This window comes from Miniopterus schreibersii (genome assembly GCF_964146895.1).
Source record: "Miniopterus schreibersii genome assembly, chromosome: 6".
NCBI lineage: Eukaryota > Metazoa > Chordata > Mammalia > Chiroptera > Miniopteridae > Miniopterus > Miniopterus schreibersii.
The window spans coordinates 60743890-60771183 of NC_138107.1; the positions used below are offsets into that span (position 1 = coordinate 60743890).

A 27294-nucleotide genomic window follows, 5' to 3' on the forward strand; every position below is an offset into this window, starting at 1 on the left:
GCAAACCCCGAGCATGGCCCAGAGACAGAAGGGCAGGCAGCCTCTGCGTGTGTGCGTGTGCGTGTGTGTCTGAGAGGGCTGGAGACACACGGAAAACTAATGACACGTTAGTCCTTCTTATGAACGTGTGACTTTTGCTCCTCAGTTTTTACTCTCCCCTCACTTTTCTTAAAAGTGGCTTGCTGATCACTGACGGGCACTGCTTCGGCATTTTGGTGAGTAATATGTTTCTGAAGACCTTTCTCCAGGAAGCTTGGTTATCCTGTTCTCCCTGGGATCAGGAGGCAGGAGAGAGCCCAGCCTCTGTCCAGGGCCTGGGCGCCGGTATCCTTGGCTTAAGCAAAGTGGATTCTGAGGTAGGAGGTGCAAGGCTGGGAAAGATGTCAGTCGCAGTGTGCCAGGGCATTTGGACGTGTTCTGTTTTTTGGGATTTCTATATTTGGCCGGACTACAAGGTATTGAGGTGGATAATACAGAAGAGATCTGAAAACTGCACAGTGAATTTTCTCTTGAGGTTTTATATCTAAAAAAAAAAGATGCAATTTAAAATGCATGTGAGAAAAAGGTATGTGAAAGTTTTAAAAAAATAAAAGAAACACCAAGAAGTGCTTTCAACTAATATTAAAGGTTATTCACCTGCCATAGATAAGATAGGCTTGTTGCTAAGCAACAGAGACACCAAGACAATGGTGGGCCAAGAAGGTACAGGAACTCATGGGTATTTTAGTGTGAATTCTTGTCACAACTGGAACCAGGCTGACAAGCTTCTCCCATAATGGGAAATGGCAGAAATGAAGATTCAGTGGACTAAGAGAGGTGAAACATCATGCTTTATTTGCCTAATACACCCAATTTTTATGTGATGCAGTTAATATTTTTAATGTAGGATGGTCTGCTTATCCTAGTGGAAGGAGCTCCAGACAGAATTTTAGAGTATATTAGACAACTACCATGGGCAGAAGCAAAGCTGGGTTATCTTTGCAGTGTGAATATGGTGTATTCTGAATGAGAAACAAGGACTCAATTCATCACTCACTTAACAAAGGCATTTGATTGTCACTTAGAAGTGAGATTTGATAGGTGATGTCAGATGTTAAAGGGTATTTCATATCACAGTTTTTTTCATAGGAGTATCAGCACTGTCCATTTCAGAAATCTTAAAGATTTTGGCTATATGATATGCATGGTTTTTATTCTAGATCCCCGTAGTATTTAGAATTCTTATTTTATCATTCTTATTACTAAAGTTGTATGGGAGGCAAAGAAGATAAGTCCCCTTCCCCAAAAAAATGTTGGAGAAAGGGATCAGAGGGCTTTTTCATTGTTTTAAGGTGGAAGAGCAAAAGTAGTCAGGAAATTGTTGAAATTCACTGTGTCAAGGCCTCTATAGCAATTATTTATAAGAAAGTCCATATCATAGACACTGATGAAGATTATCATTAACTTTCAGTAATATGTTTATTGCACAGAATTATTTCCGTATGTTTTTATTTGAAGAGCTCAAAGTACTGAACCCAGTGCTTTATTTATTTTTTTAAAAAAATATATCTTTATTGATTTCAGAGAGAGGAAAGGAGAGGGAGAGATAGAAACATCAGTGATGAGAGAGTCATTGATCGAGCCCACAACCCAGGCATGTGCCCTGACCGGGAATCGAACCCTGATCACCTGGATCCTAGGTCGACGCTCAACCGCTGAGCCACGCCCCGGCTGGGTGAACCCAGTGCTTTATAGTTATGACTTTACAGTTTTATAAGATTGTGAGAGGATCACATTTTACACAGAGTGAAATGGACGTATAGTGTATATATATATATATTATATATAGTAGAACTTTAGTTCCCCAAAACAGCAGCTACCCAGATTTCCCACAGAATGTGAACATCATAATGTATACATGCCCCTCCCTTATGTACCCCCATTCACACACTGAGTTAGATTCCAAAGTGACTCAAATTGAGTGACCATCTAACTGACCGAAGGACCCAGTGATTTGGAAGAGCCAATGTGATTACTACAAAAGGGACCAAAACAATGAGGCTAAAAAGTTCCCTGTGTCGGTTCCACCCATTACATATCTTTACGAACAAGTTCTAGAATTTATAAAAGATTATCACCGCAATTCCACTTCTACATTCATACACAAAATAACTGCAAGCAGGAACTTGAACAGACACTTACTTGTAAACAATGTTTATAGCACATTATTCACAAGAGCCAAAAGTTGGAAGCCACCCAGATATCCATTGATGGGTAAATGAATAAACAAAATGTGGTTTATACATACAATGGACTATTACTCAGCCCTAAAAGGAAATTAACTTCTGATACATTGAAATCATTATGCTAAGTGAAATAAGCCAGGCATAAAAGAGCAAATGTATGATTCTAGTTCTGTGAGGTACCTAGAGTTAGTCAAATTCAAAAAGACAGAAAATAGAACAGTGATGGCCGGTGGCCGGGGCGGAGGGCAGGGGGGACCAGTCGCTTCGTGGCGCGGTTTCAGGGTGCGACGGTGCAGGAGTGCCGGCGATGCGCAGCGGCCTCGTGCCGCTGAACTGTACACCGGGTGGGCAAGAGCAGGTTTAAATAACACGATAATTAATAAATAATAGTGCAAGACTAAACTCTTTGCTTCACGTTCTCACAACTGTAAACCTACTTTTGACCCACTCTGTACTTAAAACAGTTAAAATGGTCCATTTTATGTTATATATATTTTACCACACATAGAAAAAATAATGATTAAAATTAAAAAGATCATTGTCTCATTCTAACTCAACACCTGAGTTATTTCTTGCTGAAAGTGCATGCTTCTGTGTTTTCCTGTCCTGACCTGAGGTTCAGACATACGATGGTGGCGTCACACTATGCTCAGTTTAAGCTCGGGGAGGATGCTACAAGGTCAGTTTAATAATTTCCTCTCCTGGAAAGGTTCCTTCCTGTTGCTTTCTTGAAGCATTATTTATTGATCTGTTTGCTCGCTCAGGCCAGCCACATGCTTGGGGCAGCACAGAACGTCAAGAGAGAAGCCCAGTCCTGCCCTGGTTGGAGCTTACAGGACAGATGGCAGGGTACAGGAGCCCATCCACAGACTGGACAGATGGCCCGTCTTTATTCTGAAGCAGAATGCTAGTCCTGGGAGTTTGGTTCAATTATATCAGACTATTGATGAGTCTAAGTTTCTGTTATTAAAGAAGAAATGAGAGTTCACAGGGGACTCTCAGGAAAATAGTTAATTAAGCTAGGAGAATGGAGGCAGGATGCTTATAGGCATGGTGCACTCAGAAGACCAGTGGGGTCAAGTACTCTAAATATCCTTTTGATACTATGATTGTTCGCAATCAAGTCTCCTGCGAAGGGGTTAGCGGTGTAAGTAGCTTCATTTCTCAACTGAGTGAATATGCGCAACCTTCAGGCACCCTTCAGACTTCAGCCAGAAACTTCACAAAAGATCACCATTTCGGTTGAAGTCAGATCTCAGAATAGGCTGGATTTAGTGGAGGTGGGGGATGGGTTCTCCAAGTTTAGTCTGAATTACATCCAAGATGTAAGAAGCGAAGAGAGCAAAAAAGATTGATGGGATTACTTCGGGAACAGCTTGAATTTTGAATTTTCTTCCAGGTTTACATTAGGAATCCTAATTTTAGCCTGTGCCTCCTCACCTCGTGTTTTGACTAGTACTTGGAAAGCTATAGAGTTTTCTTTATTCACCTTTAAGCTCCTGCTATTCCTCTACACCTTAAGAAATCTACAAGCAAGTGAAACATCATGGTAAAAGCTGTTGTGTGGCCCCCAATTTCTAGAACACACGCTGATCAATTTGGGGCCCTACAAGTTCACCTCCCATCAGTAACTGACCTCAAGTCCTGGAAATGTATTGGTGGACTGTTGCTCAAGAGGACTTGGGCTTCATTCTTTTATAGGCCATCTGCTGTAGCTCAGAGAGAGACACTCTTCAGAGACACTCATCCTTCGATTCTCAGAGGTTTACATTATATCGATAGACACATCCCAGAACAGAACTACTTCTCAAGAAAGACAATTTATATGGGTCATTAGAGTTTGTGTTTGTTATGGGTTTAAAAAATTATTATATTATAAAGTTGACCTTTTTCTCAGGGGTATACATGTCTATGAATTTTAAAATGGATCATTAGTTTTGTCAACACCCACAATGCACATGAGTTGAATCACTAGTGTCATAATTAACACATAAGAAATGAGTAAAATTTTTGGAAACTTAAAATCTCCCTAAAATTGAATGTGGAATATATGTTTCAGGATTTGTTTGTAATAGAAGGTCAATAAATATTCATTAAACAGTAATGTCCATAACAGCGTAACAGAAAAGGATTATAACACAGACTTTGTTTTTCCTTAAGTTTACTATTATTTTAGTAAGAAGAAATACACTCATGCAACATGTTAAAAATATAAGCAAGGATATGATTAAGTTCCCAAATCAATAGAACAATGCCTAAGAACTGTAAGAATTCAGAAGAAAAGTCAATGTGGGTCAAATTGGGGAAGCTTCTCTGAGAAGGTAAGATTTGGGGCAAGCCTTCTAATTCATTTGTCCATAAATAGCCCTGCCACTCCCTTGGGCTCTGATATACTTAGAACTGATGTTAGCTTTTTTCCTATAGCAAGGGCGACCTTGTCAGTTGATTCTAGTCACCAGCCAAGTAGTAGCAAGTCCTGAAGCATGAGGGAGGCATAGGCCAATTTATTTATTAATTCAAATCAATATTTCCAAAATGGAATGGAATCAGCAACAAGCAGCATCGCAGTCTCTGGGAGGCATTTTTTCAGTGCAGATTCCTGAGCCCCCTGCTTACCTGCCCCAGACCCGCTGTGGGAGAATGTCCGAGAGCCCAGCAAACAGCTGTTTTAGAAGTTCCCCAAGCGATTCTAATGTGCTTGGGGGGGATGAAAAAAATATGATTTCATCAAGAAATAAGCATTTATTTATATAATATATAATTTTATGCACAACTGAATCACTCACCTGTTTTGTTTTATTTTGTTTTCTTGCTTCCCAAATATTTTAACACTGTTGAATGTCTAATTCTAGGCCTATGTCTGTGGTTAAGGCTAGTAACATATCCTGGCACCTCCCTGCTCTGTGGACTATGGTAACTGTGCCATATCTGCATCTCCGAATGCTTCCAATGCCACAACATGCCACAAAGGGGGCTTCGCTTGGGACAGATGTTAGTTTATTATCTGCCATCTTTTCCTCTCTTGGTTTTGGGCAGTCACAGTTAAAATCATCCCATCTCTTATAATTGTGTTAGATTTTACTGCATTCAGCTGCTCCATCTTAATAGTATTTACCTAACTGAACACCGTGCTCCCAACCCTTGAGAGGAGTGATTGATTTCTCCACCAGCAGCAGCTCTACAGAATTTCAGGAGTTGGTACAGATGCTACACTGCATGAACAAAAGATTCTCTATAAGGGCTTTTGCGGTCCTTACATACACAGGCTTTGTTTATAAATGAAGCAACAAAGGCAGGGAACATCTTGGCCCTTACCACAAGGGTAAGGCACCTCCACAAACACAGGATGCAGAGAAATGGACGAGAGAAGTACACAGCTATTAAGAGCTTGTCAAAACGTCTGCTGGAAGAGGTGCCAAGTATGCCTGCTGACCTCCAAGATGAAATGAGGACATGGAAGTAATAGAATTCAAGCTTCTGCATTCTCTAGCTGCTAGAAAGGATAATATCACCTACGACTCAAGGACACTGTAAGAAGAAGTGTGGCTGCACTGGTAAAATGCTATGAGGTCTACAGACACATAGACACTGGATCCTTGTATCTTCTGGCCAATGCTATTCCATTATCTAAACTTTCTCTTCGCAATGCAAGCTCTTCTTTTTCTAACTTTCTTATGAAAGATTTCAAATACATAGAGAGCAGACAGAATAGTCAAATGAACACCCACGTGCCAATAGATCAACTTCAACAAGTTTTAAATCATAGACTTATTTATCCTTACCCTCACCATTTTCTCCTTCTTATATTATTTTAAATCAAATCTCAGATGTTATATCAATTCATCTGTAACTATATTAGTATGTATTTCTAAAAGATAAGAGCTTAAAAATAATTGATATCATGATCACATTTAAAATTAACAATAATTCCAAATATCCTGCCAGTGTTGAAATTTCCTGTTGTCTCATAGATAGATAGATAGATTTTTTTTTTATAGTTTGTTTAAGTAGGATGCAAATAACGTCTGCATATTGCAAGTGGTTGATATTGTTCTTAAGTTCTTTTAACCTATAGATTTTCTTCTTTTATATTTATTGCAGTTTGTTGAAGGAACTATCATGTGGCCTATGCAATCACCGCTTCTCAAACCGTAATGTGTACAAATCCCTGGCACTGGATCACATGCCGATTCTGAGTCAGTAGGTCCGGGTGGACCTAAGACTCTGCATTCCTAACAGACTTTCAGTGGTGCTGTTGCTACCACTGGACGGACCAAATCGAGTAGCCAGGCTATGGTATAGCCCACAGTCTGGATTTTGCAGATTGAATCTTTATGATGAGCGTATTTTAACATGCCTTCCTGACCTGTATATTTCCTAAATTGGTAGCTGAGTCCAGAGAGTTGATTAGATTTAGGTTCTTTCTCTTTTTTTATATAGGTAGTAGGTTTTGTTATTGTTTTGTTTTTCTTTCTTCCATTAGGAAGCGTGTAAGCAATGCTTGGTTGTCTCTTTCTTTGTAATGCTAGTAGGTTGACTTTCCATTAATTTATTAGGGGGTACAAAAGGATGAAATTCTAATTCTCTCATTTTTTCATTTATTAGCTAGAATATCACCGTAAAGACAAATCTCTCTTCATCTACTGTGTAGTTACCTAGTGATATAGTTAAGAATCTCGGGGGAAGAAACTTTATTCTTTTCCTTTATTTACCAATTTTCAAAATACTGAGTGGTTTGCTGGCATCTTCCTATGCTGACCAATTAGTTTTGTGTGTGTTTTTTTAATTTGGTGGTGATCGTTGTTGCTATTGCTTTTAAGTTCATTGTGAACTCATGGATTTAAACATATCTGGTGTATTTTAATCCATTTCAGTTGTTATCTTCATATGAGAGACTTCAAGTTGACCTCTGAGTCCTTTTGACACAACCCTAGTAGTTTTTTATTGCTTCCTTGCTTTTATGCATGACAAGATGTTCCAGATTTGACTTGTATTACATTTCCTGACCAAGATCTCCAATCAACCATTTCTCCAAAGACCATTGTTTCTTTTAGTGGATACTGGTACTTTAAGATGATATTCTGGGCACTACAGTGCTCACTGCCACAAGTTAATATAGTGGAAACTTTTTAATCCCATAAATATATTCTTCAATATTTTCAGATGTGTATATATATATATGTTCTAGAAGTATTTTATGCTATTACTTCATTGCTCAGAAAATGCTGCCTAATTTCTAATAAACTTCAGAAAGATCATATAAATAAAATATTTCTGATTTGTTCTATTAAATCAGAAATGTGGACAGGGGAGAGGAGGCAATGTAAACAAAAAAAGCATCACCCTTACAGTAGTGAAAACTTTGCAATAAAAAGTCAGGACAGACCTTGGACAAATTACTTAACTTCCTCTAAATCCAATTTCATAATCTAAAAAATACTTTCCCATATGGCTGTTAATAAAAGGCCTTCGAAGCCAGACTCTTTTCATACATTTTCTTGGTTAATCAAATAGAAACATTTTCAAGTAAATAGTGTTTACCCTGTTTTATAAATGAGCAAACTTTCCCAAGGTGACACAGCTAGTTAAGTATCAGAGTCAATACTTTAACTGGCTCTGTGACTTTGACCTAGAGTATAGGTGGGAAGTAAATGAGAATGTGAATATATGTTGCCTCTGGCCCAGGGCTTGACAAGTGGTTTTCAGCAAAAAAATGAGTTACAGGTAACAGAAGTGGCCTTGGTAAATGTGTGCTCGGCATTTGGGATGAGAGATGGAAGGGTGGACAGGGGAGACGAGGCTGGCCAGCTTTCTGCTTTACCAGGGCTCCTGACCCATTGACACTCCTCTTGTTAATTTCCCTCGTTGGGTCTAACCTGTGTGTCCACATGACAGATGCTCTCATGCCCAAGCTCAAGGTCAGCCCTCCAGAGTTCAGGCTGGCACCTTCTGTCGTGTTGTCTTTTGAATATGCTCAGCGAGTGGCAGGAGTCCGGAGGCGAGCAAGCTTTGGCTTCTTCCCCTTACACTGTGTGTCATTAGCTGCTACACAGCTCTTCGTTCAAAACAAAATTTACAAAACTGACAGATTCATCTGCTAATGTCAGGAGGCATCAGAGCCAATTACGGGAAACCTCCAAAAGGCATGTAGGGTCACTTTTCACAAAATGGGATGAAGAAAAAGAAAATAGTGTTGTCATTAAAAAGGGCAAATACATTTTCCTCTCAGCAGGCTCACACCAGGAAAATAGAGAGATTTATATTAGTACATAGTTTCATTATGATTGCTCTGAATAATTTCAAATCAAAGCATCGCCCCCATACACAGCCAGCCTGTCATTAACCATCTTGAGCTAGTGAGCACTTTTTCCCATTGTAAGTGATACCTTTATAATGACAGAAAAGTTAGTATAAAGCACGAAGTTTTTACACTCAGGGTAGCAAATAATTGCACACATTGTTTAAAATCATCTGGAAAGAGACTAGTTGTTTGTTTGTTTTAATTTGAATTCAGACCCGGAGAATTCTGAGGTCTGGTTATTCTGAGATGTACCTAATGTGTATGTACTCAAGTTGTTGAGCAAGAGAGGGACAAATGCAGTTGTGTTTGAGGAAAACCTACTGCAAAGGTTTAGAGGCATGGCCCCAATACTACCCTTACCTCAAACCAATTTGTAAGAGTTGAGGCTGAATGAGAAAGTTTAGAGTCCACACAAGACCACCGTCTTTCCAATTGCAAGTTTGGGGTCAGGGCCCCCTAGAACCACCCTCAGGTTCAGTAATTTGCTAGGACTCACAGAACTTCCTGACAATAGTTATACTCATGGTTACAGTTATTATAGGGACAGGATACAGATTAAATTAACCAAGGGAGAAGCTCATAGGGCAGAGTCCAGAAGTATAACAAGCCCAGAGCTTCCATTGTCCTCTCCCTATGGAGTCAGGACGTGTTACTTTCCCAGCACCAAGATGGGAGCATATGGACAAAATATTGCCAGCCAGAGAAGCTTGCTAGAACTTCTGCATTTAGGGTTTTTATTGGGGCTCCATTACATATGCAGGATTGATTGCCCACTTGGCTGATCTCAGTCTCCAGTCCGTGGGCATGACCAAAGCTCCCACTGTATACCACGCTGTTGGTGTTTCTGGCGTGGCCAGCCTGTACCTAACTCACATTCTTAGCCTAGGACAAATCCCAGATCTCTTTCTGGGCAAAGTTAAATTCTTGTTCAAGTGTTCGAATATTGATTTTTAGATATCCTGAAAATCTTTTTCTTTCTTTAGCTGCCTATTTGTTTTAGCTGCCTGTGTGATAAAATTTTGCAAACTCACTATCAATTTTTATATTTAAATGAAGAAGAAAATGTTAGCAGTTATGTTCTCTCTCTGAGGGAACATTAAAACCATAGGAAATTTGGGTGTTTTGGAAAGCCGTACAATAAAAATACACCGCATAAAATCAAATATATTAGCTTTATGAAAGATGACAGCTTTTTTAAAAGAAAAACAAAAGGAGAAGTTTTCTAAGATTTAAGTGGTTTGGTTCATGATAAAAATGGTAACATGGAGCCCTGGTTGGTTTTGCTCAGTGGTTAGAACATTGGCCTTAGGTCTAGAGGGTCCTGGGTTTGATTCACCAGCCAAGGGCACATACCTCGGTTGCAGGCTCAATCCCCTGCCCGGTCAGGGCGAGCTTGGGAGGCAGCCAACCAATGTGTCTCTCTCACATTGATGCTTCTCTCTCTCTCTCTCTCTCCCTGCCACTCTCTCTGAAAAGTGATGGAAAAAATATCCTCAGGTGAGGATTAAATAAAAATTAAATAAATTTTTTAAATGGTAACGTAGATTGAAATACACATGTTGAGAAGTTGAGGCTTTCATTTTTGTATTTCATTTGCAGTGTGGAAATGTTTTTGACTCAGAAAATAATAGAGTGCATAATTAGAGCTAGAATATTGCCTTTTAATTATCAATGCCAAAAGTTGTAAGTTGGAAACAAATAAAATAAACTTACTGTTAAGAAACCTATCTTGTGTACAACCATATCTATACTTATGTGTTTTTTCTCTTGTATTCAGCTTAAAGTAACAGCTGCCAGACCTGGATGTGATTACGATTCATTTTCAGCTGCTTTGAGATATTTTTCCAAACCCTTACTCGGCATTTCTGGAAATCATCCAGATGACTGAGCAGCTTGAAAAGGTGCTATTCAGCTATCACACCTTAATAACACGATCTTCCATTGACTAAGTAATTTGTCTGAATCACTGTGCTAGGCAGAGTTGAGGATATGTAAAAAAAAAAAAAAGAAGAAGCACGGAGGGAGCCTGGGAAGGGATGGCAGAGGATCTGGGAAGGCTCCATGAGGGAGGCAACATTTGGACGAAGTATTGCAGGATAGGTGGGAGCGTGGATGAGAGTGGGGTGAACTAATGGGAACTGAGGCAAAGCCTATTCTCTCTGCTTTCATTGAAACTTTCAGTGGATTTTTCTCTTTTACATCTTGCCTGCCCATCACATGCACCTTGTGTGATAAGAGGGACCTTGGAAACCCCTCCCCAGAAGCCCCATTCTGGAAAGTCCCAGCAGGACTAGAGTCTCAGGGCACAGAGCCAGTGCTGGTTCAGGCCTCAGGAAGGAGGAGTGTGTTCCCATGGCCTCCACCCCCAGGTCAGGCGGGGAGATCAAACAGGGTAAGGTAAGGGTCTGGACCAGGGGAGAGGCATCGAGGAAGAGGCCTCAGCCTGCCTCTAATCGGGACAAAAGTTCTATCTGGCCACAGTGTGATCCCTCACAACTCACCAGAGAGAAACAGAGTGTGTGTGGCGGAAGTGCTGGTAAATCACTAAGGAGCTTCCCTTTCCCTGGCTTCCTCCAGCGTCCGCCCGCAGAGCTCGCTGGTGCGTGGCAGGGGGCTGGTTAAGGATTCCAGGGTTCTGGGACCCACCGATTGCTATCATGTCCGTGCATATACTTTGCATTAGATATTAGCTTAAACACATCACTCAGGCTACCTTTAATTTACCTGTGCGAGAGTTTTTAGGCGGCCCGTGGTCAGCCTCGGGTCTGTTTGCTACCAGGCCAAGACGTCGAAGGACTGCCTTTATGCTCCTCCCCAGCTCACCGTCTGGCTCCAGCAGTAAAAATGAATGAAAGACTACAGAATGAAACTTAACCTTCGGTGTTTCTCTCTTTTGTATTTCACCCTCACACTCAGGTCCACATTATGAAGGACAGTGGGTTGCAATCTTTTTTGTGAACAATTGACATTTTCATTTCCTCGTTAGTGCTTTTATTTTGTTCACTTTTCTAACTAAAGAGAATTGGTTTGAATTCTACATCCTAATGCTAAGTGTCAGCTTTTAAAAGCAAGTAATTAAAATCTCCATCGTAAGTCTTTTTTTCTTTCTCATTCACTGATTGCTACTTAAACACTCCCCTTTGGAGTTCTGATAAATAAAGCAGCATTGTAGTTTCAAACCGGGGCGAGGAAGCGTCTATTCAGCGAGGGCCTCGCTCTTGCTGCAGAGGCTCTGCGGGGCCTGCTGGGCTCTGTCCTCGCATAAAGACCCACGAAGGGGCGGCCACCATGAGAGCCCTGAAGGGGAATGCAGCCCCAAGAACAGTGCAGCTCTGGTCCCTTGAGCTGAATTCACCTCGGTGCTGCCTTGAGGTACTTTTTTCTCTGCTCAGACTACCACTGGGGTGAAGGAGTACACGGTGAATGAGGGCTCCTCTGTCTTCCAGTCGCTGTTGTGCATGTGGACCAGGCTTCAGTGTTGGTCCATAGGTTTCCTCTTCCTAAAATTCATCATTTGTCAGCCACCACCCCTCACCCACCCGGCGTGATCATTGTGACGATGCCCTAGGCTTCAGCCAGCGGCACGGCATCTAGCAGTCATTCTTGTCGTGAGACGTTTTTAAGCCATAAAATAGATTTAAAGCCTTATTTTATATTTTACAAGGGAAACTCGGTCATGGACTTAGATCACATCTTTGATACCAAACTGATGGTGATGGGACACATCCTCCTACCTAAGCCAGTTCAGGGGTGTACACACATCTGCTCCACTGGGCACTGGAAACCCCAGGGGGCGCCGTGCACGTTGGCTTCAGACGATGGGCAACCCCTGGAGCTGGCAGGGGAGCACCCTGCAGGTGGGTTTAGACAGGGAGATCATGAAAGACGCTTCAATGAAAAATGCATGACTCCTGAGGACAATGACACAGTTACAAATCAGTGAAGCAAAGTAGTGCAGTACTAATGAGCATGAAACCTAGTGCCTGACTCATGCATTCAGATCCTGAATTATTTATCTGTGTGACGCTTTGGGAAAGTTACTTAACTCTTCCAGGCCTCAGTCTTGTCATCTGTAAATAAGGTTAATAGCAGTATCTACTATATAGGGTTATTATGAGGATTAGGTAAGCTAATATTTGTAAAGCATGTAGACATTGCCCGATATATAGTATCATATCTGTTACAAAAATTCAAAAATAAATTATGTTGATCATTCTTGATGCTTAGTAAAATTAGATATGAATCCATGAGCAAGAGTGTCAATAATTGCACATTCTGTTCTCAATTATTGAAGTAGTTATTGTGCTGGAAGACTGTTACTTCAAATTAGAAAATTTTTAATTTTAATTATGTTTTATACATTTGTGATTACTTGCATACTCCATAGTCCTTTCAAAAGAGAATGAAAAAATAAAACTCTATATCAGTTATAGAGATACACATGCACAAAGATGATCTTTGCTGCACTGTTCCTAACAGAGAAAAGTTGGTAAGGACTTACATGCTTATCAGTGGGAGACTGGGTAAATTGTGACATATTCATAAAACGTGAAAATATATATCGCTTAAAATAAATGACTTAGCTCTACATGAAACAATAGGGATACACTTCTAAAGCAATGTTAAGCATAAAGAACCCCAGAAGAATAACATGTACAGTATGTACAATAAACTTTCATTTAAAGTTTTTAAAAATGCCAAAGAAAGCTAAATACTATTTTGGATATAATACACATGTAGAAATGTGTAACAAAAACATAAACATGGCCCTGGCCCGGTGGCTTAGTTGGTTGCAGTGTCCTCCTGTACAGTCATGAGTTCAACTCCTGGGCAGGACATATACCCAGGTTGCAGTTTCAATCCCTGGTCGGGGCGTATATGGAAGGCAACAGATCAATGTTTCTCTCTCATATCAATCTCTCTCTCTCCCCCACCCCATCCTCTCTCTCTAAAATCAATGAAAACAAAAAACATACCCTCTGGTGAGGGTTTAAAAAAACTCATAAACATGGAAGATACACAATATCAAAATGGTATTTGAGGAGGAAAGGAAGGAATTTGAATCTGGCAGGAGCAGAATGGGGGAGGGGAGCCTTAATTTCATCTGCAGCATTTTCTGTCTCAGATATATATCTATCCATATATAGATAGATATAGATAGATAGATATGAAGCAAACATGGCAAAATGTTAACGTGTATTAAATCAGGTTGGAGGTTACTTTATTACATCATTATTTTTTTTAATTATTTATATTTGAGCATATTGATAATAAAAATAGTAACGGAATCCACTTTAATGCCAAACCATAATTATAAAGTTTCCATCATGGATTTTATTACTCCTTCTAGTTAATTTTTTAAAAAGAATTTTAAAATATTAACATACCATACCACCAATTGTGCTATTTCTTATGGCTGGCCTTTTTTCATGAGGTTTGGGGAGTGCTTTCGCACAAGGGCTCTAAAGAATGCATTTTCATTATTCTAGAAAGAATTTTAATGGCCTGTTGTACATCAGTGTTAATGAGAGTCATGTAGATAAATCCCTAAGCAGTCCTTTTAAAGGTTGCATTTTTTGCTCAACCAAAAATAAAAAGCTCTCTCTCACCATCCTGGATAAATCTGCTAAGCAAGCGTGTTATATGTTTTTAGGTGCTTCAAATTAAATAATATGGAAACATTTATTTAGGGTGTTTTGCTTTGAAAACTTCCTCAGCAAAACAGCAAGGCAACTAATCATTCCTGTGATAATGAATTATGCTTTGAATATGTTATTGATTGCTGGAACAAACAGACCATGACCCAGATTTTCGGTGTTGCATATTGAGATGTGGCTGATGTGCTCCGAGTTTGACAATTCTCTGTTGATTGTGTAAATTAACTGGGACAGTGACCTGTGACTGTAGCATTGCAGCTTTGCGGTTAAATATGTCATCGACCTTTTTATGCCCTATGTATAGTGTGAAATGGTCACCAAATTAATTTTGTCAGATGTCTGCATTCTAACTAGAAAACAATTTTCATTGCCTGTAACATGAATGTTTATGGTAGATATATTTTAAATACCTTGATTTCAATGCTATTTAACATTGGTAAGATTATTAAACGTGAAATTTATTCATATATTCTGTATTATTTATTGGCTGCTCACTATGTACTGTTGGGTCCTAGAAATAAAGTGATGACCAAGACAATGACACTCTCTTTAAATTGTTAATAATCTAATGAGTATGAGAGTCAAGAAAATAGGCAGTTATAATACAGTGAGATAAGTACTATTTGTGGGATTTGCAAAGGGTATTAGAGGAGCACATTACAGGGAAACCCAAACCAGTCTAGGACAATCAAGGTGAGAGATCAAGGAAGGCTTCCTGGTGGTAGTGTCTATGTTGATTCTTCATTTGGAGACTGGAGGGAGAATAGTGTAAGCAGGGGAATCAGCACATGGAAAAGCCCAGAGACAAGATAAGAGAAAGCGCACTTTGGGCCAAATGTTTGGATTGTTACTTTGGCACGAAGAGCCTTTACTACCCTGGGATTGTCTTACTTTGGAATTCCTAGCTCAGGTCATCCTGAGGATGGCCATGGAATGTCAACCATCTGAAAATCTTAGATTTAACCCTCAGCGCAATGCCCAGGCCCCACCCAAAACTAATTAAGTCAGAACTTCTGGGGGCTGGTCTCAGGTATTGGGATTTTTAAAAATCTCTCAAGATGTGAATATTCAGTCAGGTTGAAGATCACTAATTTGCAAGATAAATCCTGGGAGGTATGTTGATTTATCAAATATGTAGTCAAGTGAAAAAGGCAGAAGTGCTGTGCAAGGGCATTGCCAAAATGAGCTGGCTGTAAAGAAATGAGCTTGAGGATCATATCCTCCCTATGCATCTAAGTGCAAAACAATAGTAAGTGTGACTCATCTTCTAGAACTGGCTTTTGGCATTATTCAGATAGACAATAGTTCACACTTTTTTCAAGTCAATTATTCATTTATTCCAAAACACTTAGCTAACCCTTTCTATATGTCAGTATGCTAGGTGTGTATATGACATTTGATATCTTGCCATTCAAAAACTCCCAGTTCAGTAAAGAGATAATTTTTAAAATAGTCACTATCATGTGAATCATGTGACAGGACTATACATAGCTTGGGTACAAGCTGCCTAGCTGGGGAGTAGTATCAGGCAAAAAATCAGAGAATAGCTAAATTTTTAAGAATGGAGTTAGAAATTCACTGAGACAGAAAGATCTTTAGTGTGTTTGAAACAAAAGATATGAGCAGTGTTGCATCCAAAATGAGCCTAGAAAACTGGGTTAGCTGCTGCAGGTCAAGAGACCCCTCTCTCTTCGTTGCCAACTAGTCACAACCCACTCTGACTTTCTCTATGTAGCTGGAAAGCTTCATTTTCACACGTCTCCATATGATTGAAAAGACCACCTATGTGATGGTCACTAGAATAAGACAAAAGGCAGAAATCAGGAGTTTAAAGTTCTGAGAGTGGCCAAGAGACAGGTAGGGGCATAGATTCTGTTGAGGTTCTTGAGGACCAAGTAAAGCACAGCTATAGTACTGGAGGCATGTGGCACCAGACAACCAGCTTGTAAGATGGCCTCTAATGATCCCTGCCTCCACTGGGCTGCCCTCTTTTCATTTCTCTCTATTTTACCACAGTCCTGAAGTTTCAGGTGATTTGGACTTTGTGTGTTTAAGCAGCCTTTCTGTCCCACCTTTCCTTTTATTTTAATATGATGTAATTTTTTTCTTCAAATGTTCCTGAGAAAATGTTTTGCATGGTGAACTAAAAACCTGCCCAGTCTTATTCTCACATGGAAAGTAATTTGAAGGGCCAACTCTACAGTGAAGACTATTAGCTAAGTAAAAACATGTCAGCCTTTGATACGTTGATTTATTTGTTTAATTAAACATTCGAGAAGGCATGGTTAAACTACAATACGACAATATTTTAGAGTCCTTCTAAATATACAGTTTATTATGTGTTTAGAACCTAACCCATTTCTTCTCAACTTTGTAACACAGGAGAAGAAAACCTCCTGGCAATTTTACGACGAAGATGGTGGAAGTACATGATCCTGGGACTCATAGACCTGGAGGCGAACTACCTGGTGGTGAAGGCCTACCAGTACACGACGCTGACCAGCATCCAGGTACCGACGGCTCTTCTTTCGTTTGCGGCCTTCCCCATTTCCAGGTGGCATCTGCTTTCAGTTTAGTCACTTAGGAATCTGCATACTACTCTATAAGTTTTGCAATAGGATAGAAATTGGTTGTATAAAAGTTAACTTGAACCTGATTTCTGTCATATTAAATTTTCCTAATTCAAGTGTAATTGGACATCTTTTTCCTCTTCATTCTTAATACACCGTGTTAACCATTGACAATGCGGGAAGATAATTTGTAGCTATGACTACTGCCCACTAATTTTATGTCAGTAGGAGAAGTATTCATAAGCATAAAAGTAAGTATTTTAATCAGAATTTACAACGTTTCAGAATATGTTCATGAACTCTGATTAAGTAATCTAAATGCTTAATAATCTTTTCTTTTAGCTTTCTTTAATGTGAAGCTTTTGCAACCTGAAGGAACAGAATTTTTCCTAAAGGGACAAGATTTAAATTCCTAAAATGTGTTATGTATGAAGTTAGTCACCGTGTCCTCCTTCCTCTCTATCTTTTACACACATATGTACACACACACACACACACACACAAATGCACATACACAATTATAGGTTTAACTTAGGTTTTCACAATTTTCACCAAACACCACCTCTATTCCTCATTACATCATAAACGGTAAGCTTTATTTTTGTTTCACCCTTATTTGCCTTTTAATGGCAATATTATGAATTTATACTCATTCCAAAGTGATGGAACAAAACATTGCTCACATATTAGAGTTTAACTTGATACCTCAACAGCATTTCTGCCATCCTAATAATTTGCTTAAAAACAGCAATAACAAAAATAGAGAAACAAACAAGCAAACAAAGCACCTGAGTAAATTTAGATTATATAGACTGAATGAAGCTATCTAAGCGTGAGTTAGATGGGGCCACACGCTCTCCCTGCATGCCCGATGAGAGACAGGAAGAACCCTTCCTCACAACCAGTGAAGAAAAGCCTGTTCTGATGACCACACAGGGGACAGGATTGCTGCCATGAGCTAACTGGCTTAAACCTGGACTCCCTGAACTAATACAGCATGAGATTTCTCCGATCGATTCTGACAAATACTTCTCCATAGGGGCACTCCTGGCATTCTGGATGAGATAAATTTTTATGATGTGGGTCCCTTTTCTACTTTAATGATCACTTAACATTCCTAGCCCCTGCCCACTAAGTGTCAGTAGCATCTTTTTTAGCCTTTTTAACAACCAAAAGTGTTCCCTGGATTTCCAAACGCCCGCTAGCGGAGAGGTACCATCTCTAGTTGAGCGTCCCAAGCTCACCAATCAGCACTCACTCCTAAGTCAGGGCGGGATCAATGACACCCAGTCACACCTCTGTCACCCACTGAGGGACAGGGCATGTGGATGGAGGCTGGGAGAACAACCGCAATGCTGCCACGGCCAGCTTAGCACCCACCTCACTTTGATAAGCTCCAATATGGCAAAACTCTCTCCTGTGCTTCCGTGGCACCTAGTTCTTCAGCTCTTTCACCACAGCCTGCCTTACCTAAGAATGATGTTTGCTCCCATCTACTCCACCACACCCTGAGCTCTTTCACAGCAAGGGTGGCTTCTCCTTCACCTTGGAATCTGCTGGTAGAAAAACCAGCACATATTAGGTATCTGATACCTAGTTTAAAGAAGTTAATTAAATTGCATTGATTTCCAGTATTTTGAGGCACAGAAATTCCCAGCAGTTCTTTACCCAAACACAGAGGCTTCCAGAATGTCTATACAGATGTGGTGGGGAAAAAAAGTGAGGAATTTTGACTTCACGCCAGAACTGGAACCATTAATCCAAAATCAAAAATTATAAATGGGCCTATGGGCAGTGAGGAGGACCTTTCCCCTTTTGAAATTACAGTTGACTTTTGTTTTTACTGTTAAGTATTGAGAAGTGAGGACCAATTATTGGTTTTTAAGTTCTATTGTGGGGGTGTGTGTGTGTGTGTGTGTGTGTGTGTGTGTGTGTGTGTTTTCAGAAAAAAAATTTTTTGTACATGTGTGTGAACAGTGACAATTTATTCTTAGCAATTGGTTCCCTGGTCCTCATGTGTTTAACTCATCCCATTTTATATGACACCACTAATATAGCCAATCACCTCTCTCAAATTAACTCTTCGATACCCTATTAATGCTGCATTCTATGAAAAGTTTAATTCTGTAGAAGAACAAAAAATTGTAATTCCACTGAAATATCAGTTGTTTTTCATTGTAAGTTACTGGGCAAGGGATGGGGGAAGAGATAAAGCAAGTTGAATAAAAAGGCCCTAGAACCATTTTCCCACCTACAGTAAATTAACCTATTGAAAAATAATAATGGTCAGAACAGAAGACGTTTGCTCCGAGAGCCACATCTATAGTGCTGTTTAGTAATTTAATTCTGTTTACTCGTTGCAAATGGTTAGAACTAACAAGGACCTACAACTCCTTGTTTCTATAAATATTGAGTGCATAATATGTGCTGTGCCTTCAGTTTTTATCATATTAATCAATGAGGAAAATATATTAATTAAACGTCTGAAAAATGTGCTAGTTATTGCAGATGATGTAAAGAGAAATGAATAACCTTGCCCTCCAGGAGTTTCTGAACTTGTGAAGGGGATAAGACACACAATCCATTAATAGTAACACCAGGGATTATAAGAAAACAGACACCTAAGAGCTACAGTTTTCAACAGAGGCAGAGTTGATGTTTATTTGCCAAGGCAAGAAAGTGCCTATTCAGATGAGTCCATAAGATTAGATAAAATATGAGTACAGCTTCGTACTTGGAATGAAGAGCGTGCCGGTAGCCTGGGAACAGGAAACCTGAGGAATTTGTTTGGAGAACAGTTTTTCCAGTTTGATTCATCAGTCACTTAAAAAATAATTACTGAATATTTCTATGTTTAATACAGTGTCTTAGGTGGTAAACACACTTGTGAGCCAAAATACTCTCTGTATTCTCATGGAGTTTCTAGTCAAATGGGGAAAAGAGCCTATGGTCAAATAACTAATGAATGGATGTGTCATTATAATTGGGGATAAGTGTTCTAAAGGAAAGCAACAGAGTCTTTGAGAATAACTGTCAGAACAACCTGACCTAAATTGAGAGGTTGGGGAAGATTTCCCGAAAGAACTGACTGCCGATAGAGCTGAGATCTAAAAGAGGAGTGGAAGGTTCATTGGGGGAGGGAGGCCAAGCAAAGAAGGCAGCATGCTCGAGGCTCTGGGGAGGAGGGCCGTGGCAAGCTCGAGGCTGTGGACAAGGTCCTGTGGCTGGCCACAGAGTGAAGAGTGGTGCGAGATGGCCGGAGAAGGGGACAGAGGCCAGGCCCCGCGAGTCTTGACAGCCAGGTCAGGGGTTTGGTCTTTAGGCCAGGTGCCGTGGAAAGCCAGATTTGAGTTTTCCCCGCCACTCAGGCTGTGGTATGGAGAACAGATCGAAGCAATGGGTCCCCATAAAGGGACGGGGGAAGGCAGAGCTGAAAAGTTACGTTGGGGCCATATTGCAGGAGGCCTTCAATGCTGGGACAAAGAGTGTGACTTAATTTTGTAGGTAAAATAGAGCCTTGAAGGTTTCTGAGGAAAGAGGTGATAGGGTGTGACCCAACAGCCCTCTTTCAAAGCACTTGTGTTTTGACAAGACGGCCTTCGTTAGCAGCTGGCAGAGCCCCAAGCGCTTCTGTGTCGCTTCTCTGAGTGACAGAGGTCGGGGCAAGCAGACTTGGCGAGGCCCTCCTGTCCCGTCCTCCTGCCCGGCCAGCCCATTCACCACGCTTACGATCAAGTGTCACAAACAATTGATACATGAAGGTTGAAAGGAAAAATATATCCTGAAATGATTATAGACTAAGGAAATTGCAAAAATATAGAGAGTTCTCGGAACTGTTCACACAGCTTTCCCCAGTGGTGACATTTTTATGACTTTGGTATAATGTCAAAACCAGGATATTGACATTGGTACAATACTGTTAACCAGACTACAAAGCTTATTCAGTTTCACCCTTTCTTCCTTCACTCCAGTGTGTGTGTGTGTGTGTGTGTGTGTGTGTGTAGTTCTATGCAATTTGATCCTGTGTAATGCTCTTCACAAATATCATGTTTTTTACAAATTGAAGGTTTACGGTAACCTTGCATTGAGCAAGTCTATCAGCACCATTTTACCAAGAGGTTCAGATGACGGTTAGCATTTTTAGCAATAAATTATTTTTAATTAAGATATGTGCATTGCTTCTTTAGACATAAAGCTATTTCACATTTAATATACCACAGTATAGTGTAAACATAACTTTTACACACATGGAGAAACCAAAAAATCCATGTGACTTGTTCTATTGTGATATTGGCTTTACCGCAGTTGTCTGGAACCAAAGCCTCAGCGTCTCCGAGGAGTGTCTGTGTGGGCTTGTGTAACAGCTGCCACGGTCAGGTACAGCACTGTCCCATCGCCACAAAGGAGCTCCCTATGGAGTCACACCAATTTCATCACCCTCAGCCCAGTCACCTAGCAACCTCTAATCCATTCTCCATCTATATAATTTTGTCAGCTGTAGAATACTAGAGAAAATAGAATCATACAATAACCTTTTGAGATTGGCTTTTTCACTAAGCATAATGCCCTAAAGTCCATACAAATTGCTGCATGTATCCACAGTTTGTTCCTCTTTGTTGCTGAGTAGTATTTCAAGGTATAGATATACCAAGTTTGTTTAACTATCACCTGTTTAAACATCTGGGTTGTTTCCAGCTTTGGGCTTTTACAAACAAAGCTGCTATGAACATTATGTGCAGGTTTTTGTGTTAACATAAGATTTCATTTCCCTGGCAAAAAATGTTCAAAAGTGCAATTGCTGGATCATATAGGAAGTGGCTATTTGGTTTTAGACACTGTCAAACAACTTACTAGAGTTGCTGTGTCATTTTACACTCTCCCCAGCGATGTATGAGAGAGACGTCGCTCCTCATTCTCATCAGCATTTGGTGGTGTTATTTTTTGCTTAGCCATCCTAAAAGGTGTGTAGTGGTATTTCATTGTGGTTCTAATTTGCATTCCCTAATGGCTAATAATGTTGAACATCTTTTGGAAAAAAATATATTTTAACTTTGTCTTTATAGTCAAAAGCTAAAGAAAGTTACCAATGGCAAAGAGATAACATTTACTCAGGAGAAAGATAATAAAGAGAAACAATGAAGTGAAGAAACCCAGCTGTTTTCTTTATTAGAAAGTAAAAAGAGAGATGGTAAAACCATGATGTTGAATTTGTAAGGATTTTATTCTAAAGACACATTTGTGGGTTTTTATCTCTTAACTTATACAGAATAAATGGGCTGTGCCTGTAACTCTGAGACAGATTAGCAATGACATTTGGTTAAATTATAAAAGCTACCCTATTTTTATAACTGTGCTATATAAACCATTTCAGTAGAAATATCAGCTTTATGACTTCTTGCCAAAGATTATTCATCTTTCTCCAGTCATGTAGTATTAAAATGCAAATAGATGAAACTAGTGAAATAAGAAAAAAGCAGGTCTCTTCAAACATGATAGTTTGGTAATTAAAATCTACTGACACTGGAAACAATTTCTCGTACTTTTGCTAAAAACCGTACTGAGGACTCCGTGCCGCTAACACATCCCCTCCTTCTCCCAGTGGATATTTCGGAGCTCTTCCCGTCATTCAGGCAGATTTCATGAGGAACAAAGGAGAAGAAGAAATCCCTCTAGCCCTGATTGCTTCCTTGCTGCCCACTCCTCTGACTTTGGCATGTCAGCCAAATGAAAGCCAGCCTCCCCGGCGTGCAGTGTGATTTCCAACCTGGGACTAATCCCACATGGCATGCGCACGCCAAGCACATGGGTAACACTCACAACGCGCCACAGCATGCGCATGCGGCAGCTTGTCCCGTCGCTTCATCTAACTCTCGGGCCTTCCTGGGCCCACTCTCTGGATTTAGATAGGCTCCGGATTAAGTTGTATCCGATACAGAGAAAAACTGGGTAGTTTGTACCTTCTTACGTGTCTCTGAAGTCTCAAGTGTAAGCCCTGTGAATAGACTTAGCATAGAGTTTTCTTTACTGATTAAAAAATGTCAGTGCTGTGGCTAAGTGCTAGGGACACAACTACCAATCAGACCTGAGCCCTGTTGTGGGGTGACAGACAGCTTAGCACATGAACAATTAGAATACAGTTCGTAGTGTGATTTTTTTTTTTTAAAAGTATGTATTCAGCTCAGTGGAAACACAAGAGAGAGGTACCTCCTACCCTCAGGATTCATCTAACTGTGGTCCCATGGTCAAGAAATTATGACACAGAAGAGAAAGTCACTAAGCAGACTTTATTTAAGCCGACCTGGTTTTCCACCTCAGTGGATGAGCCCCAGCAGAAAGCATGCCATGTACAGTAGAACCAGGTCCCATGGGCATGAGTTTACGATTATGAGCTCAGCTTTTAAGACTATGTTTTTTTCTTTATCCCTGTGCGGGACTGTGTCCATGTAATGACTATTCAACAAATATTTTAAAGTCCACTTAAAGACAAAGCTTTCAAAAGTAAAGCCTGACCTTTAAAGGGAACATAATACTCTGAATCTTTCAGATTTCTTAGATCTGGACTTCCTCTTCTCATGATTGTGAAAATAACTGAAATATGTATCAGTTCAAATATAAAGGTTTGATTGGGTGCTGCAGTTTTCTGCCAGCCCTTTGCCCTGATATAGGGTACAGACCCTTGCCCATCACCAGAAGAGCACACTAAAACTTTCTTCAATGTCTCTTTAGTTCCATCACCATGCCCATCCCTTAACTGCCTTTACCTGTGTTCTGTAGAGCGCCCTTCTACAGGAGGCAGCTTCAATTTCTAGTTCCACTGACTCTGGGCCCATGGGCCAGTCCCCAGACATCATCAGGTAAAGCCACTGGAAAGCAAGCAGAGTCTCTCCCCCTTTCTTCTTCTACCCTCTGGAACAGTCATGCTTGCGAAACAGGAAAACATGTGTTTGATCCTGTCTTGATGCTATTTGTTTCTTCATCTTCATTTTCCTTATGGTAATTGTTACTTTCTACTTCATCTAATAATTGTTTATTTACATATTTCCTCTCTCCTTCAAGTGTATAAGGTCCTTGAAGGTGGGACCTGTGTACCTGGTACACAAGAAGCACTGAATAAAGTTCTATAAATGCAGAAACAATTCATCTTTATTTCCTTTACAACATCGTGTACGTATAGATGCCAAAAATATATGAAATATTTGGATAAATAAGTTAGTGGGTGAAAGAATGACTTTCTAATACCCAGTTATTGAGCAAAGCCACACAAGTGACCTTTAGTAGTTTTATTATCAGTAAATGCATTTATTTAGACGGGACCCAGGTATGGAACTCTAAACACCTTTTAAGTATTCCACTATGCTCTGAGGTGTACGGATGATGGGAAGACCATCCCAGCTCTCAAGAACCTTAAGTGTTAAAGGAATAGCCTGGGTGCAGATTCATTTGTTCTACACTTAGATGTTCGAAGCAACTATCTCTTTTATATCCTATAATTGATTTAATATTCTTAACGAACCTTCCTTCAAACACCAGCTGTCTAAATAGCAGTGGAAGAGAAAAGTCCAATTACATGTAAAACTTGCTCATTTCTTCCAGTTTAAAACCTGTCTTTGGAACATTCAGTTGCTGTTGGACAAATGCTTGGCCTCTCAGACTCCTTCCCTCCCGTGCTCATTTCTGGGTGGCATATGGGTCTCTGTTGTGACCTGCTGCTGTCCACTGTGGGCAGTTGGCCGGCTGTTGAGTGTGCACTTGCTGGTGTGGGGCTGCTGCTCGCTCTGGTCCCGGTACTCTGCTGGCCTCTGCCTCTCTCTCTGCCTGGCAATGGGCTCCCTCTCCTTGCTAACTCCATTCCCCACCCCCCCACCCCACCCCCCGGCCTCCCCGATTCTAGCTGATGCTATGGGCCTCCAGGCGTCCAGCTGTGAATGCATTTGGTCTCCAGCCTTCGCAGTTCCTGCCACATGGAACTCCCCCCATCCTGCCCCCCAGTAAACCACCCTGCACCCCTTTGCAAAGCACTCGGACTTCGGACATCTCCCAGCAAAACAGAAGCTCTGAGGAGGGAATAGAGAGCTCTGCTAACCACATTTCACCTCTGGTTGCCCTCTGATGTGGCCTCTTCAGGGCATGCGCTTCCCCCAGCTTCTCTAGCAAGGACTCCTTGTCTCACATCCTCTTGCTGGGACACCAGGTCTCCTGGCTCAGCCCTGAGGGAAGAAGGGGCAACGTCCACATTCTGGAAGAAGCTCTGTAGTTAACAATATAGCTTCTTGATATGTTGGAGGGAGAATTATAGAATTTACCATTGCTCCTTTCTCCATGCAGCTGACTCTCTAGACCCTTCCTTGCTGAAGAAGTCAGGAAAGTCAGCTCTGTGTTTGAAAACTGATTATCAGGGGCCTCTCCGTTTTATAAGGGACCTTCTCTCTTTTTCTTGTGGCTCAGATTTACAGGTTGAAGGCTGTATGAGGCATAAATTAAAGGAGAAAAGTAAATTTCCAAAAAATTTTATTCTATTTTGCTGGAAGAGGGATCTGTAAACAAATTACAATGCAGTGTGAAAGGTGGTAAAATAGAGCTACACACAAAATATCATGGATTACAGAGGAGGAGTGACTGAATCCACCAGTAACAAGGAGGACTCTCAGGAGACAGTCAGTGGGGTCTATAAACCTAGGTTTTACTGATGACATGAATCTGCCAGTAAAGCAGGGCCACTTGGTCCCCTGCTGATTATCTTGTAGGCAGGTTATAAATAAGATGCCCCTTAAATGGTTGTCCTCCCTCCCTCCCTCCCTCCCTCCCTCCCTCCCTCCCTCCCTCCCTCCCTCCCTCCCTCTCTCCCTCCCTCCCTCCCTCTCTCCTTCCCTCCCTCTCTCTATCTCAGCGCCAGTTTTTCCACCTATCAATAAGCATTAATAAACTTGCCTCCTGGTGTCCCGGTGTGGTCATGAGCAGGCAAATGTAACATTGCATACAGAGGCCCACGTTTCTCCACCAGCCTTCAGTGCCAGGCAAATCCCTAGGGAAGGAAACTGGCTGTGAACCGAAGGTAGAACTATGTGTGTTGAACACTGTCCTCTTGGACCTAGAAGTGGAATGTTTTGTTCACTCTGGTCTCTCCTGCACCTGTAGCAAAGCCGAGCATGCAGTAGGTATTCAATAAATACTTGCTGACTGAATAAATAAATGACAGGTATAAGGTGATGAAAATTTGATTTTCTTTTTCTTTTTCTTTTTAACAAAACCTGGAATAGTTCAGTTAGACCAGAAATAGATGCCCAGAAGCACAAGATGTTTTCCTCTAGCTTTCGAAATTGTTTCTCCCTGCTGTTTTAATGTTGGGAGGAATCAAAATAATGCAAAATTCATGTAGAATTAATATTTTATCAAAAAATGTTCATTCCCTTCAATATGTGCTTTGAAATGTGTAATTTCTTCAATGTTATTGTCAATGTTCTTATGTGCATGAATTCCATAAATAAGAAATACAAGTTAGTGGTGCTTGGCTGACTTAAGACACCCACTTCCCCAAAAACACTCAAGATAGCCACACAGTGTCAGAGGCCCATCCCTGAAAGCAAGTGATTCTAATCCCTGGATACTTTTTCTTGTACCCTTCACCTATTTTAATATAAAAAAATGCAGACAACCAGTGGTTATTTCTTCAGTGCCCTCAGAGTCTGCCATCTTTCTCTCAGTGTAAGAGAGAGCCCATGAGCCTGCTAGATTGAGCTCAGGCTGACCTACCCTAGACCCCTGCACCTAGGCCTTGGCTGCTTAAATTCACTTTGTGTAAGCAAAGTGACAGACCTGGGATATCCTGGATCTGACACTACCATGTGACTGCAAGTAAATTACCTGTGACCTTTAGCACTCTGTTTTCTCACCTGTAACATGGGAAACAGAACCTAACATTGGGCCTGGTGGATGGTGGACACTAGAAAAAGTTCATTCCTTGCTTTCTATGTTTGGAATCCAGTTGGCTGATAATCAGAGCTTGTTTTTAAACCTGATTAAACTCCAGTGATGCTCACCCAGAAGGAATCTGTCCTCTGAGACAGCTCTGCTCTCACCCAAGGCAGATTTCCCTGCATCAGAGCTAAGGAACGTGGGATTCCTAATTATCTGTATCTTCCAGTGGTCACCCAGATTTCTAGGCAACTGTCCCAGATTTTCAGCACATGGCAGTGTCTTTTTTCTTTCTTTCTTTTTGTCTTCAAGAGCTGAACTCAAAAAAGTAAAGAGAATATACTTTAACATGTAGGGAAGTTCTGATGACATGGGAACATATGAAATTCACACATTTAAATTCTTACCGGTAGAAACAAGAAATATAGTTTGGTGAAAATATTTTTCTAAATCCTGAAAATAGGACATTTCCTGGAAAATGGCTGTCATATAGTCAACACGGTAACACGGTTTATCAGTTTGGAGCTCTTGGGCAACACAGTGGAAACATGGCTTTCGCCAATATGAATACTTTAAGACAGTAAAACCTAAACATTAAGTCCTAAAGTATGGGGTTTGTCGGGGGTAGA

The 27294-nt window shown here is 40.6% G+C and overlaps 1 protein-coding gene across 1 annotated transcript in view; it reads left to right on the forward strand.

Moving 5' to 3' along the window:
* Positions 1-27294, forward strand: part of SLC35F1 (solute carrier family 35 member F1) — a 297476-nt gene that overhangs the window by 223318 nt on the left and 46864 nt on the right. Inside the window, exon 3 of the mRNA XM_081141424.1 lies at positions 16566-16693. Coding sequence (XP_080997550.1) covers positions 16566-16693 — 128 coding nt within the window. The remainder of the gene's footprint in view (positions 1-16565; positions 16694-27294) is intronic.